Source organism: Cebidichthys violaceus, unplaced genomic scaffold (genome assembly GCF_023349555.1).
Source record: "Cebidichthys violaceus isolate CVI_PGR_0920_01 unplaced genomic scaffold, fCebVio1.0.p SCAF_13, whole genome shotgun sequence".
Lineage (NCBI taxonomy): Eukaryota > Metazoa > Chordata > Actinopteri > Perciformes > Stichaeidae > Cebidichthys > Cebidichthys violaceus.
In genome coordinates this window covers 8,162,520-8,182,630 of record NW_027176296.1, presented here as the reverse complement: position 1 = coordinate 8,182,630, position 20,111 = coordinate 8,162,520, and the positions used below count along the sequence as shown (strand labels likewise).

At 38.7% G+C, this 20,111-nt stretch overlaps 1 protein-coding gene across 2 annotated transcripts in view; it reads left to right on the top strand.

Moving 5' to 3' along the window:
- The window catches only part of raver2 (ribonucleoprotein, PTB-binding 2), a 72,934-nt gene that overhangs the window by 12,723 nt on the left and 40,100 nt on the right, over nucleotides 1-20,111 (top strand). For both annotated transcript variants that reach the window (XM_068707627.1, XM_068707626.1), the window contains exon 2: nucleotides 5,541-5,607. In XM_068707627.1, coding sequence (XP_068563728.1) covers nucleotides 5,541-5,607 — 67 coding nt within the window. The remainder of the gene's footprint in view (nucleotides 1-5,540; nucleotides 5,608-20,111) is intronic.

Genomic DNA, 20,111 nt, shown 5'->3' with positions numbered 1-20,111 from the left:
TCAGTTTGCTCTTTATTTATAGGAAATTGTTTGAAAAATCAAACACACCCTATATATTTTGTCTCAATGACTGCACTTTAGTTTGAAATACTGTTGATAAATGCAATTTATTTTGATGTAATGCTCAAGGCATCTTTCTTGCCCAATTTACATTAGGCAAGATAAAAAAAATGGTTGTGTAGCGTTTAGGCGAGAACATGCTTCTCCGGGTGCACGCTCAGAGATGTTTTAATGGCTATGTCTTTTATTCTTCTCCAAACAGAAAGCTGGATTGCACTGAAATTACATTTATTTATTTGGCAGATGCTTTTGTCCAAAGCGAAGTTCAAATATGGTACAAAGAGAATCCTTTAATATAAGTGCTGCAGCAGTCAGTTCCATGTTCCACCTGACACAAGTGCCACAAGGCCGCAGGTGATTATAAGTGCATAGCAAATTAAACTATTCTTTATTTAGAGCGAGAAAAAGAAAGAAGGATTGAGAGATGGAGAGAAGAGTATATTAGGTAAATAAATACTTTTGATATTCAAGCGTTTTTTTTTTTTTTAAGACTGATATGGATTCAGCTGACCATCTCTGTGGTTCAATACCACAGAGGAGATCGCAGGAGAAGAGTTTGGATTGAGAATTAGTTAATGAATGAGGGAGTCCAGGTAGGTGGGTGCTGCGTTAGAGGACACTCTATAGATGAGCTTTAGTGACTTGAACTAAATGTGGGCAGCACCAGGGAGCCAGTGTAGAGAACTGAAAGTGGAGTGACAAGAGCAGTTTTTGGCTGGTTGGATCAGCCAGATTTGAGATTTTGTAAGATTTGGGAGATGTGCGCTCGGCTCCTCTACAAGCCTCTGCGACCTATGGTTACCTCGACAACCATTCTACACTTAGATCTGCAAAGACTGTTACGTGTATCTTTGCTGAATTGAACAGACAATATGATGGATATATGCCTTGTGTGTTACAGAGCTACAAATAAATAAAAACATTTTGTGTTAACAGCAGTCAGCACCAGCAGTGGCATGATATTAAATAACATAAGGTAGGTGAGAATTCGGGTGGTGGGTGATGAGTTTCGGCATTTCATTGCACCCACTGGTCAGTAAATAAAAGTTTAAAAGTTGGCAGCAGCACTGTTTAGCGAGTATGGAGTTGAATACTCACTTTTTTCCTTTTGTCGACACAAGAGATGCTCTGATCGAAACCTGTTTTCAACTGATCGGCCTTGACCGGTGACCAGACGGTCGGTCTCATATTTTTGCTCGTCACATTCACACATGTGTGCTGCCGCTGCACGCTAGCTTTACTTCAGTACACAGACAGTCACACACACACATGGCCTTGCTGTGAGTGAAGAAGTCATAAAGTTGTCACAACTACAAGTCCAAACAAAGCTGTGGAGGAACAACCTTAAAAACATTTGGAACTTAATCAGACAATTGTTATATTGTAATTCATCCAATGTGGGCTGCTCAGAGTAATCGCAGTGACTGGCTCTTCTGCTGCCAGCACGTGGTCTCTCCCTAGAACAGCCCGGCTTATAACGGAGCTAACAGCTAATGTTAACGATATTACATTAACTTGCATTATGGTGCATTCAAGCTCTACTCAGTAAAAAGGAGAATTGGGAAAGAGGTAAATTATAACGCTATCATGATATCTTGAATGAATACAGTTAAACATGTTTCCACAGCATTATAAAATAGATATGAGAGAGAAAACAAAACTACTAATGCCAAGCATTTATTTTATTAAAGCAAATATTTGAATACAATTACAATCATTTATTTCTATATCATTGAATTCTTAATGTGTTGTTTTGTTTTTTTTGCGAATAACCACTATAGCTGACAATAACAAAGTAAAAAAGTATAACATTTGGAATTGTTGACGGTTTGCACTGACTTGGACAGTGTTAAAAAAAGTTAGTCTGGAGCCTTGCTGTCAATTATAGTTCTTAGAAAGAAAATCATAATCGTTGAAAATCATAAAAATTGAAATTGGACAGTCAGACTTTAAAAAAGATTTGGTGTGGCCAAGAAAATTGCGATGAATGCATTTCTAGTGGACACCTGTGAAGCTGATGATCAGCTGATTTCATGTTCCTTCATGAACCTATACTACGCCTATGAGTTCCACTTAGTCTTACCAGGTGTCAGACAGCCTGCTATCACATTCCTTATCAAGTCTATCGTCTCCGGGCAGTTTGCTTTAGTATTAAAGCACCAAGTGTGTGTATGCATGCAGAAATTGGCCCTGGGCTTAGGCTGGTGCTGGGTACTGACTGGACTTGCTGGAAATGTCAGCTTCTTAAAGCGTTAAAACACGCAGAGAGACCAGTATAGCCCAGCGTGGAACAGAATGACATGCTTTATATATTACAGAACAGCTTGAGGAATATACTGTGGACCATTCTTGAACAGGAAACAGCTTGTCCCACTTCCACTGTCCAAATTTTCCATCTAATTGCTGTTGGTCATAAAGACTTGCAATGAGGCGAGACAGGTGTCTTTTTAAATATGTAATGATGTTAAAAGTCTGTCAAGGTTTGTTGCATCTGTATCCATCTCTATAGCGGTACGAGGCATCGAAATGTAGCTCTATTTGTGTCAAAATATAAAATCATGATTTGCAGTTTGTGGGTTTAGTTTTTCAGAGTATGAGTATTTGGTCACACTGTGTCTTTACTGAGCCCAGTGGATGTTTTGAAACACTTGTGAACGTCGCCTAGCTATTACAGCGGTGTTAATTAGGAAGCTGTGGAAATGGCGTATTTGGAATCTCAATGAAACAAAGTGGAACATTGTAGAACAGCGTGAAGCGATAATGAAAGTAGAACATTAAAACATGGAATGTAAAAAGGAAATAGGGTGAAACAAACTGGAATATCATAAAAACGTGCAGCATGGTGTGCTCAACTGGTAAATTGTTTGGCTGAGAAGAGAGGCAGGACTGTTTTGACTCCTAAAAATAGTCTTTAAGTGTCTTTTGTAATGTGCCGGTGCTGCGCGAAACTAACTTTTCGCACGGTTTAAGTACAGAATAGCACAGGGACGAGTGATGAAACCCCACCAAAGAGAGAATGAACACTGAGTGGCATAATTCAACCTTGTCTGACTGTCACAAAGTACTCTGCAATGTCAGTGTCTGCATCCTGTTCAGTACTGCAATAATGACCATCTAGTGAGTGGGGGGAAGCTGGAAGCAATTTCTTTGTTTTTTAATTTTGCATTGTGTCCATCTCAGCGATTGCGGACATGACCCTCTGCGTGGGGTGATTTGCATGGCCTTCACTGATATGGCACATTCCTGCTTACTGTGTTCATGAGTGGGCTGGATCATGTTAAAGAGAAAGAAAAAGAGAATATATGTACATTTTAGAAAGCCTCATCATTGTCTTTATAGAAATGATGTGATAAATGGGATTGGAAATGTTTTCTTTCCACTCGACCTCCCGGAAATGTCAAACCTGCTTCACTCTCATTGAAAGGTGATCATTGTATCACCATTAATTCTTTTCTTTGTTTTCTTCTTTGAATAGAAGCAAAAAACATGGCCAACATTAACTGATATTGAATAAAAGCACAGGGTTTGGGCAACATTAGCTGACAGTACAGAACAGCCACATCCTCCCAAATACTAATCATTTCTTGAAAGATTGGTTTCTCTTTCATCATCCTTTTGTTCACATTCAGGCCCATTTCTAAACCTTATTTATTTGCTTTGAACCAGCTCTTGAAAATGCAATCAGGGCGCCAGATGCGCTAAATTTTGTGTTTGATGGGTAAATTATGGAGACCACCCACCACTCCGGCCGGTAGAAAAAAAATGTAATTTCCGTCCGTCTCTGGCCCTCTCTGTGTGCCTGTCGTTCAGGGTGTGTATGAGAGCGTGCTGGGCTCACTGGCCAATCGCAACCAAGTTAGTTAAACTCGTGCATACGTCATGCGCTCTGCCGTAGCCTACTGCGTCGCTACTGTAAAATGGTGGATGACTTGTTTTTAGCTTCACAAGCCCGGCGAAATGACTCGTTTCACTATCCGAAAACCAGACTTCATTGTGAGAGACAAGAAGGAGAAAACCGCGTGTCGTACTGTCTAAAGAAGAGTGAACGTGCTACTACAGGAAAAAAATACTACCATTACTCCATTTTTTACTTGTTATTGTTAATTCCTCCATAATTGTTTTATTTTCAGACTCCTTAAAAGATTATCCTTCTTGCACATAAAGGCAAATACCACTGAATTTTTCATTTCAAATGTGTTACACTTTAGTGTTGAAATAGTTGAATGAATCCAGTTAGTGTTAGTATTATTACTGCACATAACTATAATATTGATCAAGAATTGCATATGGGATCAAGATGACATGCAAAATAGCAATAATAGCAAATTGTAATTGCAAAAAGTAATTTATTATTTTTGGATGATAAAAAACTGTCTGGCTGTTGAAATTTCATCTACCATACGTTAAGCCAAAAAGTTAATTTGGGTTCTTGCATGCAATTCACATTTAATTGCTGTATTTGAAAAGTTTTGATAGAATTGGATGGTAACATAATAAGATAAAGAAGTGGAAAGGAAAAAAACATGGAGGGTGAGAATGTGTCCACATCATACTGACATGATCATGATGAATTCAGAGTGTTTGCACTGGTGGATAAAACCGTTTGAAAGTCCTCCCTGATGTGCATCATACTGCTGTAGACTTGTAGACTGGCCATTACATCTTGTCTCTAGTGGCACTTAACAATAATTGCTTTATGCTGAAGTGGCCTTTTCAGTGCCACTGAATTTAGACCGTGGCCTGCAGGTTGTTTTAGTGCAGTGGTTGTTGATCTTATTTATTTTGTGTTTTGTTGCTCACTGCTCAGTTCTTACGCCTACACTGTGCTCTTGTTTGGTCTGGAACTGTTGGACCGGTTTTCACTGTGACTGGTTACGCATATCATAGGAGCATATCTAAAATATAACCCTTGCTGCCAAGCTCTGACCAGTTTGTGCTGTCAGTTACTTGTGCAGTAGAGACTCTGTGTGACAGTGAAACCCATCAGGAAGGAACCAAGGCCGGCAGAGTTAGCAGTGAAGTCACTCAGACAAGATGTGAGGATCTCTTGGACTACTCTCTACTTTGAAAGATACATTCTAAATGTATTACTTTGATACGCAGCTGTGTGTGTGTCCCCTGTGTGGCTTGAAGTGCAGTGTTGTGGGCTGCTGTGATTATGAGCCTGACAGGAGACAGAAAGCTTTTCATCTTATTGAAAATACACTTTGAAAAAAAACCTAAAAAAAACTAAAACATAATTACCCGTGAGAGACAAATTACTGCAATTGGAGAAGTCTCTGATCAAGAGTTTACCGTGAAGGAAAATAATTTTCTCAAGTGTAGAAAAATTAGGATGTGTCAATATTAAAAGTAATTTTTAAAAAGATTTACCTAAACTCAAATTGTCATTGTGAATATTTGAATATTCCTATAATTATTGAAAGTTTGGTGATTTCTCGGCTCAAGTCCCGTGTTTCTCTCTTTATGTCTCTTTACAGGAAGTCCATGAGATTCTGAAAGAATATGAACTGAAATACTGCTTTGTGGACCGCAACAAAGGCACAGGTAAAACTCACACCTTACCAGACATACAGATACACACACACACACACACACACACACACACACACACACACACACACACACACACACACAAACGCTTGTACCCCTATATTTGTGAGGACCCTCATCGACACAATGCATTTACTAACCATAACCTTTAACTATCAAAACTAAATAATTAACCATGAACTTAACCTAATTCTAACCCTAAACTAGGTCTTAAACTGCCATTTGAAGAATAGAAAAGGTCCAATCCAAAATATCGTCAGGCTTAAACGCTGACTGGTCTTCACAAAGATAGGCATACAAGAGCCCATACACACAGATATTCTGCTCAAATGATCCTGTAAACCAAACCCTAAGCATACAGCTATGTCATATCAGTCATCACAAAATTGTATTTATAGTTGCATGGAAAGTAGTGCGGTAGTGATGGCATGACTGAAACACTTGTTTTACATACTGTAGAAATAGTGGAGGGGTCACACTTAAGCCTGTGACTCCAGTGATCAAGATATGTTTCATTACTCATTCAGTACAGTTCTTTTTTAGATTTTCTGCTAAATATATATATATATATATATATTTGAAATACTGCAGTCACTGTTGTTTGTTTTTAGCACAGAGATGGTGATTTTATGATGTATATGACTAATTTGTCTCTAAATTGACTCAAATAAATGAAATCCAACCTTAATTTGAATGCAACATATTAGGATAAAATACACTCCATTGCCCGGTTAATAGGTACTGATGCAGTCTGATACAATAGTCCTGCTATGAATGCTTGATAAATTCTAGTATCATTTTGAAAGAAGTAGTTTGTTTCAATTCAAAAAACTGAACATTATTACCTTCATGATGGGAGGATTTCTTGCTAGAGCTGTATTAGTTTTAGCTAGGTGTACCTAATAAACTGGTAACTGAGTGTATAATATTGACACAAAAAAGCAGGATACAGTATTGCAGTTTACACAATTTCTTTAGTTTTATATTTCTCCTGTTTAAGGGATTTTGTGGGGGAGTTTCTACTTCGCATGGAGAGTCTAAGGATAGAGGATGTTGTAAGCTATACAGATTGTACAGTTAAGGCAAATTTTGGAGTTGAAGTTTAGAGGATGAGTCTCTTCCTCAGGCTGGATGGATTATGCAGTGATGCATAGTTAAAAACAGGCTGGCTGGTTCATAGAAGTGATTACAAAATTGACGGGTGATTTGAACGTTAGCGGACTAGCGTGATAAGTCAGACATGGTTTCAGTTTAATTGTTTGTAAAATAAAGCACTAAGGTTTTTCAAAGCATTTGATTGGCAGCTTGCCAAATTCAAAAGGTTACGTGTTTTTACAGGCTCTGTACAAAGGACGGGTGCATAACTTGTAATATCTAATGTAACACAAGTACGTTTTTGCTCAGACTCACACATCCTACTCACATTCTGAGTACATTAGGTTCTTATAAGCTCGTAAACACAAGAAGTCAGACATCTACACTCACACACACACATACAGCAGACCCCCTGCCCCTAGAGTGTGTCCCTTTCCGAGGAAATCTCTTACATGGAGCCTATATTTAGTCCATGCAGTCAGCCGAGCTCCTGAAACATAACGCTGTTAGAAAGTAGAGGGAGCCGTAAACAGCTGAGATATCAAAGCACCAGCATGTCCAAAAGGTTAATGGGGTTTAGGAACAAATGAGAGTGTGATGAAACACAGGCCCTCATCGGACCACGGTAGCCACAGTACTCTACTAATTAGCCGGCTGTGTTGGCGTTGGGTGCTGGGCTCTGATGTGCTGAGGTGGGTGGAGTGGGATGGGAATCCAGCATCAAGATCATCAGAAGTTGTTGAAGGAAATGTATAATTTTTCCTGACAAACCCATTGTGTTGGCACCACATTCCTTTCCCCTTGTTCCTCTCTCATTTAATGCTCTTTATCGCTCTCTCTGAAGGGGAGAGGGGCAACAGGGAGAGACTGAAAAACACAGAGAAAAGCAGAAACACAGAATTGCGTTTTCAGATCATATTCCATAAGCTTGCGGTTCAAGCTAAAGCACCAGAACAATTTGAATCCAGTAAAATCTTATCCTCCTCCACTTTCAAATGTGTGCATTACCTTCATCCTCTGGTAAGGAGTGGGATTGAGTTGATAAGTGTTTTGACAGATATCAACACTTGGTCTTAGCAGGTTATACCTCCAGGGAAACAGCTTCTTCTTTTTTTAAGTATGACTGTCAACCATCTCAGACTTGTTTCGGTACTAATGTGTAGCAGTAATGTCTGTTTGTATTGCATCAGCCCTATTGGTAAATGAGTGACAGAGAAAGTTGGAGGTGACAGAAATATTTTTGTATCGGGATAGTTAAACTTTTTGGAAAACGAGCTTATTCGCTTTCTTGCCGAGAGTTGTATGAGAAGAAAGACTTTACGTTACATTATGTAGCTGGAGCCATTAGCCAGTTATCATAGCTTATTGTAATGACCAGAAACAGGAAAACAGCTAGTTTAACTCTGTCCAAAGGTAACCTGCACCTCTAAAGCTCACTAATTAACATGTTATAGTCCATTAGTTTAATGCTAACAAATAAGCATGTTTCTCTCAAAAATGTTGGACTGCTCCTTTATTGTTGCACCTCAGTTATTAGAAACCAAATCAGTATGCAAACTTACCATCATACTGTACATCGTCGTTAGTAAATGGATTTAAATTTTGCCTTTCTACCTTACCAAAGCACTCTACAACTTTTTCACCCATTCACAATCACATTCATACACCAACGGTGGCGGAGCGGTGATGCTAGGTGTTGGCCTGCCCATCGGGGGGAACTTGATGTCAGTGTCTTGCTCAAAGACACTTTAATATACAGACATGATTAGAAGACAATCCGCTCTATCTCCTGATCCACAGCCACCCCGCAAAGGTGGTCAACTATGTGCAGGGTTTTACCACAGCCAAAGACTTCAAGTAGAGGTGAGGTGGTTGTTGGAATGAAAACCTGCATGATAGTACCTCTCCATGACACATTTTTGGCCACCCTCGCTGTACAAATGTTTTTAAATAGTTCTGCCTACTGTACAACCCAATGCCACTTTTATCAAATGTCTCCACTTTGGAGAGCATTTTCAGTAGCACTTATTTTTAACGTAGCACTTACTTGCACTTACTTTTTTTTTAAACTTTTCAATCAGCTGGAGCTGTTGGCTGTGTCTTAATGTATTCTGTTTAGTCGATGTAGACAGATAACAGTTAAACTTAGTGACACTGCTCATTAACACTTTCACCCTAATGAAATAGGTACAAATGGGATTGCTTAAGGTGGGGTACTTCTTCATCTGGCAGGGTGCACACTGTTCTCTGAGCTGGCATAAGTGTGTGTGTGTGTGTGTGTGTGTGTGTGTGTGTGTGTGTGTGTGTGTGTGTGTGTGTATTTGGAGCTTCCCGACTGCTTCAGTTAGAGGTGTGGAGGATTGATATCAAGCCCCTGTAGTTTTCACTATGTGTGTGTCTGTGTGTGCGCGCTGAAGGACTGGATATTTTCTTGATCCGGTAACCCTGTGGCTTGTCGCCTCTTCACTTACCCCAAACACGCACAGACCTCTATCTATCAGACCTCTGTGATTTACCCCGGTGTGTATGCACAGTATGTGTGTTTGGATATGACTGTGTGTGTGTGTGTGTGTGTGTGTCTGTGTGTGTGTTTAATGTGTGTCATAACAAATAATATAAATATAAAGCTTTATATCTGTGTGTGAGAAGTATTGGTCGTGTGTGTTTGTGTGTGTGACACAGCGGTCAGACTGAACTTGCTTGCCATTGGATCAGTTTTCATGGCAGCTGGATAACATCACGCCAACCAAGTGTTTATAGTCTGACTCACTCCTCTCCTTCCTCTCTCCCTTCGTCTCTTTTCTCTCTTTCACCCTTCCTGCCTCTCGAAGTCTCGCAGCTTTAGAAAATAACAAGATCCTTTCTGTCTGTGCCACCATGCAACAGTTGAAAGATTTGAAGTGAAGCCCGTGAATGAGCTGAAATGTGCTGACAAATTCAGAATTGGAAGCTCTTGAAGCCCAGACCTTCAGCACCGTTGAGCACACAGTTGTGTTTATTATATAAGGGAAACGATACCAACATTGTATATGGAGATCCACACTCTCATACAGACTCAGGCATATTGTTTTGGCTATTACCACGTGAGTGAGGAAAGTACATTTACATTTTGTGAAACATAACAATATAATTATGGCAAAAGTAAAATGGAAAATTGTGAGATGATACTTTTGAAAATGTTCTTTGACGTTTTCTGTTATTTTCTGAAAGTGTTAATAAGAGGATGTTCCTTCTCTTCATTGTTCTTGTTCCTTTCATGTCTCAGAGGCTTCTTCTTTTATCCCTCCCACTCTGCTTCTCACCACTGAGGTAATTCTGAGTGGCACGTAACATCATTTTCATAATTTTGAGTTTTGGTGGATCTAATTGTTTGACCATTATGGGATGGTTGCTGTTGTTCCTGCATCTGTGAAGCTGAAAATGTCTCCTGGGAAGCACGACGTGACACTACAGAAGCTTAGAAATCAGGATATAGACAGAATTGCTTGTTTGTGGAATCAATTGTGGATGAAGATTAAACAACGCGTGAAATGTTATTTATTGCTTCTTAAGCTCTCACACACAGAGAAACACTCTTGTCTCTTGAATAGAAAAACCACTGAGCTATTATTGGAATTAAATAAACAATCTACTACTTGATACCTCATATCAACAGAAACAGGGATGAAATACTTCTTCTGTTAGTATTTAACAATAACATATCCCATGAGTCACAATTGTTGCTACAAACAAATTATTAATTGTTTTAATTATTTTCTTACTCTTTCTTCTTTGTTGTAGTATTTTCTTCCTGTAACACCAACATTACTTTGTAGCATCTTTCTTATCTTGACACAAATTGTGCTCATTCATTTTTTGGTGCAACAACAAGGCACTCATATTTTACTGACCAGCTTAGATTATGGACAGAAAACGTTAAGTATCATGTTTCATAAAAGAAGGAAATGGGAATTACATGAACTAGGAAAATCTAATACAATATCCTTGAAATAAGGTGGTGAGAGAGAGTTTTTGACTTAGGGCAGGGTTCAAGTCACAATTGTTTAGGCCCAGTATGACTCTTATGAAGAACAGAAGCTAACCTTATAGAGCGGTGCTTTGGCTCACTGTATTAACAGCAGATGAGAGTCAGAGACAAGGACGAACATAATGAAGCTCAGCTCATATTCTGCAGAGTTAGCCAGGAATTAGCTTTAGCCCGTCTAGGTAACCTGTTCATTTATTTTACAGGACGTAACTGGCTCTAATGTAATTTGTTCATCTTAAACAAGGGAGGGCATCAACAGGAGTTCAGGCACATTTCCCAGCAAGGTTGAATTATAAAAATGTTGAATATTTTATGAGGGTGGAATTATTTTCCTGCAAATCATGCTGCATGGTTGATCATTTTTCATCAAACTCAAACTGGGTACTCTTGAAGAATTAAAAGTAAATTTGTTCAGCAGATTCTTTAGTTAGTAGAGAAATATTGAGCTTTGTTGCACATTTCACATCACAGTACTCAAAAGAAGCCATGTTTTGTCATTGTGAGGCAGAACTACAGCAGAACACAGTTTTTATCGGTCAAATTAGCTTAAATTATGAAATTGGTTTTATATTGGTTTTATATCTCTTTCTGCTGTTGTTATCAGCCCTTGGGTTCTGTAATAAATGCACAATGAAAAAATAATCACATGAAAGAAGTGAAACTTTTACTTCAAAGTGAACTTCATTTCTCACACAAAGGTTTTATTGTCATCAGATAAATTAGATTTTTGTAATAAATGTTTTATTAGACATGTGGCCCAACATGGAAGTATTGTTTTTATTATTTTGTTAATTTATAGATAGTCACAATCATCATCTAGATTACACAGTAATCTTCAATATGTTATTCAACAACATAAGCTGATTTGGTCACAGCATGTGTGCAAAAAAAATGATGAACTAAAAATGAGCTAATATAAGGGAGCTGGTTTTTAAGAAGCCCATACGGGTCAGGCTCTCCTGTCGAGTAGCTATGGATCAAAAATGGCATAACTCCTCTGAGAACAGAAATTGGTTTTATTGTGTGCAGAGAGGTTTTTGTAATGGGTGTGAACTGCACACATATTCCCTGAGCTGAGTGTCTCACATACAGTATGCAGACACAAAAACACAGTCAAGCATGCACAAGACTCATTCATATTCTGAATGCTAAGGTTGCCACTTGGGAGTGTGATTGTCTGTGTCTTTTTTGAAAGGTAAAGTTTGTGTGTACTTGGGGATTCCTTTTAGCGACAAGTCTGTAATAAGGCGGAGAAGATTGGACGGCTGCTTTTAGACCTGTTTCATTTTCACTTTAGTGTTTGTGATTATAAGACCTATAAGATACAGGAATTACTTCACATCGACAAACCTGTAGCAGACACTAGTTAATGGAAAATAGTGTTATTCGTTTTAGCTTCTGTTTTCATAATATAGTTTTTTATTCCTATCGGTACAGTTTACTTAGATATAATGTATCATATCCTGGCTGGATAGTTTCTGTATTGTTGGTTTTTCATCTATTCTTCTATCCATATTAAATGATTTTACCTTTTTCTTTCTCTGACCAATACTGGATTTATAAGCCAACGACTTAATACTTAATATGTATATTTAAGAGTTTAAAAAATATACTGACCAATATTATTTTTTAAATCCTTTAGTCATTCAGATCATGATATGTCATAGCTCTTAGCATTTCAAGATATCAACCGTTATGATTTGTCTTTTTTTGTCACATAAACACATGATGTAAAAAAAAACATTTGACCCAATAACCAATTCTGTGTCCGGTTCCAAGTTTCAATATCTGGACTATAAGGGTGCAATTTAAACAGCATGACTTCATTTGACTCTGTTAAGACACACGACCGTCATCTTAATGAGACTCACCTTTTGTGTCTGTGTTTGTATGATTCCGTTTTGGAGTCCTTTTCCTTGAGGTGCATGTGATTGGTTTCTCCTAGGATATAGATGTTAATTACACCAAAGATGAGTCTTTCTGGGGACACATTAGTAATTGACCCCCTGGTAATTATTTAATAGTACACATTTTTTATGTGCTTTTCCTCTAATTGGATTTTCTGGGTGTAACAAAAATGATTGCCATGAGAAACTGTCGTCCTCGTTCTGTCTCATAGTACTTGGGTGTTTTCTCACTGTTTGTGTTAGTTAGTGTAACCCCTCCTGGCTCGTCTCCGACCTCTGCTCTAATTGAAAAGTACTGCTCAGAAAAGCTTTGGCATGCATCTGCACCTCATGACTACATCAGCTCACTGAGCTGGCCTCCACCGTTGGACTTATTAGGCCATACTGATGGGAGTGTTTATGTGTCTGTGTCTGTCGGTGTGTTTAAGCGCGTCCCGTGTGTGTGTGTGTGTGTGTGTGTGTGTGTGTGTGTGTGTGTGTGTGTGTGTGTGTGTGTGTGTGTGTGTGAAACTCTCTGTCTCCATTTACGGCTTTGCTTCGCGCTGTTGCTTCAGCTCCTCTGCTAATTGTGATTTTTCCTTAAACACCCACCCTCTGGACACACACACATACCACACACATACGAGTACCATCACCTCAGTTCTTACTGAGCTCCTGATGTGTTTTTTTAACCACAATCCCTTTTTTCTTTTAGCCAAGACATCCTCTCAAAAAGTATCTAATCCTCTCACTGTCCTTTTGCGATATTCCTCCTTTCCAAATCTTGCTCTCTCGCAATCCCTTTTCCCCTTCCTTAAGTTCTTGCTTCACCATTAGCAAATTGGAGGCACTTTACCAGCAACTTGTTAGCTGGCCATTGGCCCACATTCAAAAAGTGAAGCATCCATCATTATCTGTCTCCATACTCACTACTATGTGTGGTTGCCAGCGCTGTATAAAATCTCATTATCGGAGCAGATTTTGTGTTGGCTGGTATTTTGGCGCATTCAGACTCCAGCTCTATTAATGTGTGATTTTAATTTTGGTCTTCACATCCCAAATGTTTCAACTCACCTGAGGCCTTTAATAAATTATGTTAAGTGTTTGTCATAACAGGCCAAACAAAACAATCATATGTAAATTCAGAGATTAATGGGTTTAAATTATGTATTCCTTATTATCAGTTTCTATTTTACATGATCCATTTCTACTGCCAATCATTTCAATAACCTTAGACAGTGATCTGTGTCTTCATATTTAATCAACTTATTATTTACAGCCACAACTCTTTAAGATCACAGACTGGTAGGAAATGAGTTTAGTTTAACAATAAGTCTTCTCAAAAGCAAATGTCAGCGATAAAAAAACAGTAAAAAATGCAGGTAAGGAAGACATGACTTTTGATTAAACTTAACTCTTTTAATATTGAATATAGTGAGATAGTGAAAGTTTGAGGCTTGTTTTGGTTTCAGGTGTCTTCTGCTGAGATTTAACTCATCTCAGACAGAGAACCAGACAGGCAGCTTGGCAGGCACACAGATGCACACATTTACATATGTACCCACAGTCTGTTAGGAATCATCAATCAATCCAACCATCCGACCAGTCAGCTAGCCGGCCAACCAGCCACAGTGACCCAGTCGCTTCCACATGAAGTCCAGAGGTATGTGTGCTAATTCGACAGTGCTGCGGAACCAGGGATCTGGGAATACAATGGTGGGGTTTATCATGGGAATCCCAGCCTTTCAATGGAGGCCTTTGTGTTTGTTGCTGCACTGTCCAGTAATGAAGACAACACATGCTTGCATAAAGCTCATTGGCCTGTCGCTTTGTATTAGTATATGTGTGTGTGTGAGTGTGATGGTGTGGCTGAAATGCACAAGCTGAGGGATGAGTACAGGTTCAGTTGTCCTGCAGTCACACAAGTAGCACCATCTATCATATGTACTGTTTCCATTGTGACTTTGTCATTAAAACAATAATTTAGCTATTCTTTGTTCTTTTTTTCTGTTGGTGTTTACATCAATAAGCTATTATCTTGCTTACATTTTTTTCATCCCTCCCTACAAAGATAAATGTCTTTGGGTTGCTGTTGGTTTGTGTTTTTCTCTGGTAATGACGCTGCTGAATAGAGCGTTGATTAGCTTTGCTGTTAGTTGTTTGTGATGTCTGGAAGGCTGCTGTTCCGTGGAAGTTGAGAAACGACTGTGGTTCACTGCTTTGGGGTTTCTGCAAAAGTTTGGTAAAAACATTAAGCTCATTATATGCAGTATCACTAGGGTTGGGTATCAAATGCAGGGTCTGCAAATTCCAAATACATTAGGACAAGTATTTTGTGTTAGTCTCAGTTCTGCCCATGATTTCCTTAAAATCACTTTTCATTGCAGAGATTTGGATCGACCTTACTGCCCTCTACATTTGTGGTTATGCATGTGCCAAAGCACACGTATACAAAGCTTCACAAAACTAAGAGGTGATACAACAGAATGTAATCGCACACAAAAGCGGTTTTCCTGTGCCCCTACCCACTGTAATCTGCTGCAGCAATGTTTAGGAATCGTATAGTAGTCCCTTTATATTTAATCCACCTACTTTACTTTCATGGGCAAACAACATTGCAGAAGTTACAATTTCAGTTTTTCATTTTTTTATGTCAATTTGCTGTTTACTTTGAACACAATATCACAATTTGATTTACTGTCTCTTCATATGACAACATTTTTTACATTTCATTACTTTTAAGATTTATGACAACAACAAAAAACATTCTACAATTTTGGAAGTATTAGGATGGCATTTTCCTATTACCGCCTCAGTAAATTGAATTGTAGCCGACATTGGATACAGATAATTTATAGTTTCCTTAAAAATTATGTCTGAGTTGTGATCTCACTCATGGTTAATTTACTTACTTTTACTACAGTGTAATGAAGCTATATTCTAACATTAAAAATAATGAACATTATTTTGCTTTGTAATGATAAAGCTAAAAGAAAGTGTACGTGAACAAATTCTCTCACTGCACAGTAGGTGTAATTAATAATGTTATGACATTAATAATAGATTAATAATAGAGTGCTTGAGTCAGTGGAGTAAGACATTGTGTGTTTTTATGTGTGTGTGTTAGGAGTTGTTCTTACTGGACTACGCAACACGAGCTAACAGAACCATTTTGAGACTCAACACAACTCTTTTTCATTTTTTCTTCTCCATTTTCCTGTCTGACAGCAGCCGAGTCCATCTAATTGCTTCCTTGGACAGCAGCTTGTCACTACCTCTCCCTCTCCCTCTCTGTGTCTCCCTCTCTTCCTCCCCTCTTTTCTTTTTCTCCCTCTCTGTCATCAGCTGCCCATCTGTCACCTTGTGAATCAGTAAATGTAAATCAGCACAGGCCACGCAAATGTGATATGGCTGTTATCTTTGATCACACTCAACACACACACACACACACACACACACACACACACACACACACACACACACACACACACACACACACACACACACACCCACCCTGTTACCTCTTAGCTCCTGCTGTCAGGTTTACTGAATATGTGAGTGTGTCATATCATGTTTCATGTTTTTACCTGTGCTTTCTTTTTGTGTATGTGTGTTCACAGTTTTATGTTTTTTTTTATTAGGCCAATTGCACTGTGGGTAGCTAATGATGCGAGAAGTACCCCATACGCACATGCTTTAGCTAGTTAAAAAAAACTCCTTGTGTTTGACACCAAGAGAGGAGAAGAGGACGATGAAGAAGATGATAATGAGGATTGTGATGGTTCTCTTCCTTAGCTGGTTCACCTGGGCATTATTGTTCCCTCGTTACAAGGCGATATTCAATAATGGGGCCCATCACTTTTGTTTCTGGGACATGTGAATCAGCACTATGGCTACTCCAGAAGCTGCTTCATTGTTCCTGTATTTCACATCCACAAATCCATAACTAGCATCACAATATTTTCATTGTAATATCAGACTGTCCTGTCATTATAGATTGACAAATGCTGATATAAATAGTACACATATACTATATATTTGAGTATATAGAGGTGTAAAAGTTGCACCTACAACTCATGCACAAAGACTTCATCTCAACAATCCTACAGTGCCCTTGGTCTAATTAGAAGCAAAGTACATTTTTATTATATTTATTGATTCTACAACAGTCTAGATATTCTTTGAAAATATTTCCTTTGTGTCGAGCAGGAGTTCACAACCCCTGTGTCGTGGACTATAGCCTAGCCCTATAGGGCTACATGGGATATTTCTGCACTAATCACTAATTACTTTTTATGACCTGGGGAGACCTTTACTCTCTAGCTAGCAACTGCTAGAAGAGGCTAGCCTGGCATACATACGGCACCAAATGCCAGAGTTTCTTTTTGTATCTGCCTTGCAACTGCACCATTTGAGTTAGGGGTTTCAATATACCAGACGATAACCGTGACATTTTAAAAATGTATACACATCATGATAATGATAATACACGTATGATACTATTGTATTATTCAGTCTTTCCTTTCTCACCTTGTCTCCCTCCACCAACACTACTGTCCTTTTTTTGTCAGTTTCATAATGAACCGAAAATATTTTTACACCTTTTGCCATGTCATCACCATTCATATCTATACAACTAATGTGTTTGATTAAATTGTCTACTAGAGCAGGGTGGCTGAAGATGTAGTCAGATATTTTACTCAAGTAAAAATAGCAATACCACAGTGTAGAAATACTCTACTACTGTAGAAACAGTGTGCAGATGTCTCATTAGGTCATAATCCCTTACTTTCTCTCTTCAGTCATCGTAACCAGAGTTTGTGTCAGAGGTATCTTATCTGTGGCTCACACCAGTGCATGTGAAAAATATACAGACACACACACACACACACACACACACACACACACACACACACACACACACACACACACAAATGGTTCCACTAATGTGTGTGAGAGCTAAAGATTACATTGAATCACATTAGGGCTGCAAATTATTTATTTTGGGTGGTGGTAGTATGTTAAAGAACTGAATTCATGGATGGAAGGTGAAGGTTAGGATTGACTTAAAATGGTAGATTGTGTGACTAATCAGAGAAAGGGAGATGGAGGGCATGACGGAGAGAAAAATGAGATTGAAGGAGTGATCTACTGGAAGGATCAATAGAGGATGAATTGATGACACAATGACTGGCAGGGGCGGGATCTCATGCACAATTAAAAAGCACTAACACTGTTTTTTCACTTTTTTGTTTTTCTTACTGTCTGAAAGTATTTGGTGGCAAACTTTTTCTTCCAACTGCAGCTGTTCTTGCTTTGGCTTTTGTTTCCATTAGAAATGTATATATATATTGATATGTATACTACACTGTGTACGTTGAATTTGTGGATATGTTAAATGATGCATCCATTTTTAGAGTGAAATGTTTCAAAGAGGGACAGAGTGGCAGAGTGAACAATGCAGCTGTGGGTGGGTGAGTGGGCGGTCGGTTGAAGAGACGCCGAGTGGTAGATCCACTCAGCAACTGCCTCTTATGCGTCTCATCCCTCCATTTCTCCATTTCTCCATCTCTCTATCCATCCACATCAAAGACTTACCAACCTCATATATGTTACTATAACATTTAAATGTCACTGCTACAGATGATAACATCAAACACAATAATAAGAAATCTTGCAAAAAACCTTTTGGCTCATGTCCAGATGTTGTCATTGTTTGATTTTGTAGCCACTACTTCTTAGTATTAATATCCTCCTTTCTAAAGTTATTTGTTTAAAAGTGATTTTACATTCTGTTACATTTGGTAACTACTGTATTCATGTTTCATTCATACTTCTGCAGTTCTTGCTGGAGCAGTTAAGTGATTGTGTTTAAATGGGGCTGGAGACGAAAAATACATTGTGGCCATTTAATATTACTCCTGTTGATATCTTTCTACCGAACATACCACATATCACTCACTAGAGTCCTTTGAAGTTTGAAATGTGATCAGAACAGGAAACAACATGAATTTTCCTAAATGTTGCATTAGTGGCTAAAGTTATCATTATCAAGTCAAAAGTCAGAAAAAAAGGAAACAAGCCTGCTCTTCTAAATGACAGTGAATGTGACAGTAAATAATTCTGCATTTTCATGGGGAATTGATAGCTGTAAAGCAGCCTCTCCAGTTGCATGAGCAGCCACCAATGCTGGGAAGGAAAGCCATAAAACAAACAAAAGACCAACTGGACTTGATCAGGACCAGTGTTTGTTATAGGCAGGTCCAGACCAGTCCAAATCAAAACACCCACGACACTGACACAAGTTGAGATAATAGAAAACTGAAGGACTCAGTCTGTACCAGTAAAAAAACAGTTTTACTTTACTTTACTGATACCATTCAAATGCTACATGCAGTTGCAATAAGCCCTATTTTTTGATAATGATAATTAAAATCTACTGTTTACTATGTTTAAGCCCTAAGCCCGAAGACTGCAGTGGAAGTAGTGACTGCAGGACTGTGGGGAGGACTGCTGGATGGAAACAGTGAGATAGATTGGAAAATTGGAGCAGAATCGAGAGGAGGTGGTGATGATGGAGAGGAAGGGATCGCCGACGTGTTAAAAGACCAAGGGCTCTGAGGATGAGAGGACCGCTGGAGAGAGCAAGGGAGGATGAGAGGGGAGGATGCAGCTCGTCTGAAGTGTTTACTCATGTAGATGCTGTAGCAGAGCGGCCGGGAGGAATATAAAGCCACAGAGACGCAAAGGAGGATGAGAGTTTATTGGTGCTACAGAACTAAGAGGCACAATCATGGTCATAGTTTTTTAGTATGCGTGTTTATATTTGTAGATATGCTTGCTATTGGTGTTTTAGATAGTCAAAAGCAAAGGAGCCACATGTCATTCTTCCATTATTGTTCCGTTATTGATTTCATCTTTTATTGGTGAGATTATTCTTTTTTTTATGTTTGCCTTTCAGACAATTTAAATGTTTGGGTAGCCTTACAGATTACAGTGGTGTTTCTTCATCTTTAGAGATGATGTTTACTATGTGATCTGAGGATTTATACACTTTACAGTTCAAAGTCAAGAACAGCCTCAGGGCCTTCATTGTTAGAATGATTCGGAGAAGACTTAGTGCTCTTGCCCGTGTGTATAATATGTGTGTGATTGATAACGAAAGAGTAGCAGGTCCATAGAGAGCTCATCCTTCCCGGCCTGTCAGCCTCGGCTCAAACACACAGATAATATTACCTTTAGTTCAGGTTGAAATTGCAATGATGATGTAATTTCTAAACACTGTCTTCGGCTCCTTGGTTTCCTCTTATCTTCCTTTCATCTCTTAAGCAAATTGAAATCTTCGACATCATTACTCAAGCAACTTTTCACCTTTAGCACAGACAAAGGGTCTGTGAAATGGATGAAAATATAATTTTTTCACTTGATGGCCTGTGAGGGATGAAGGTATCATGAAAGAGATAATAGGTGTCTTCCAGGCTGGTTGTTGG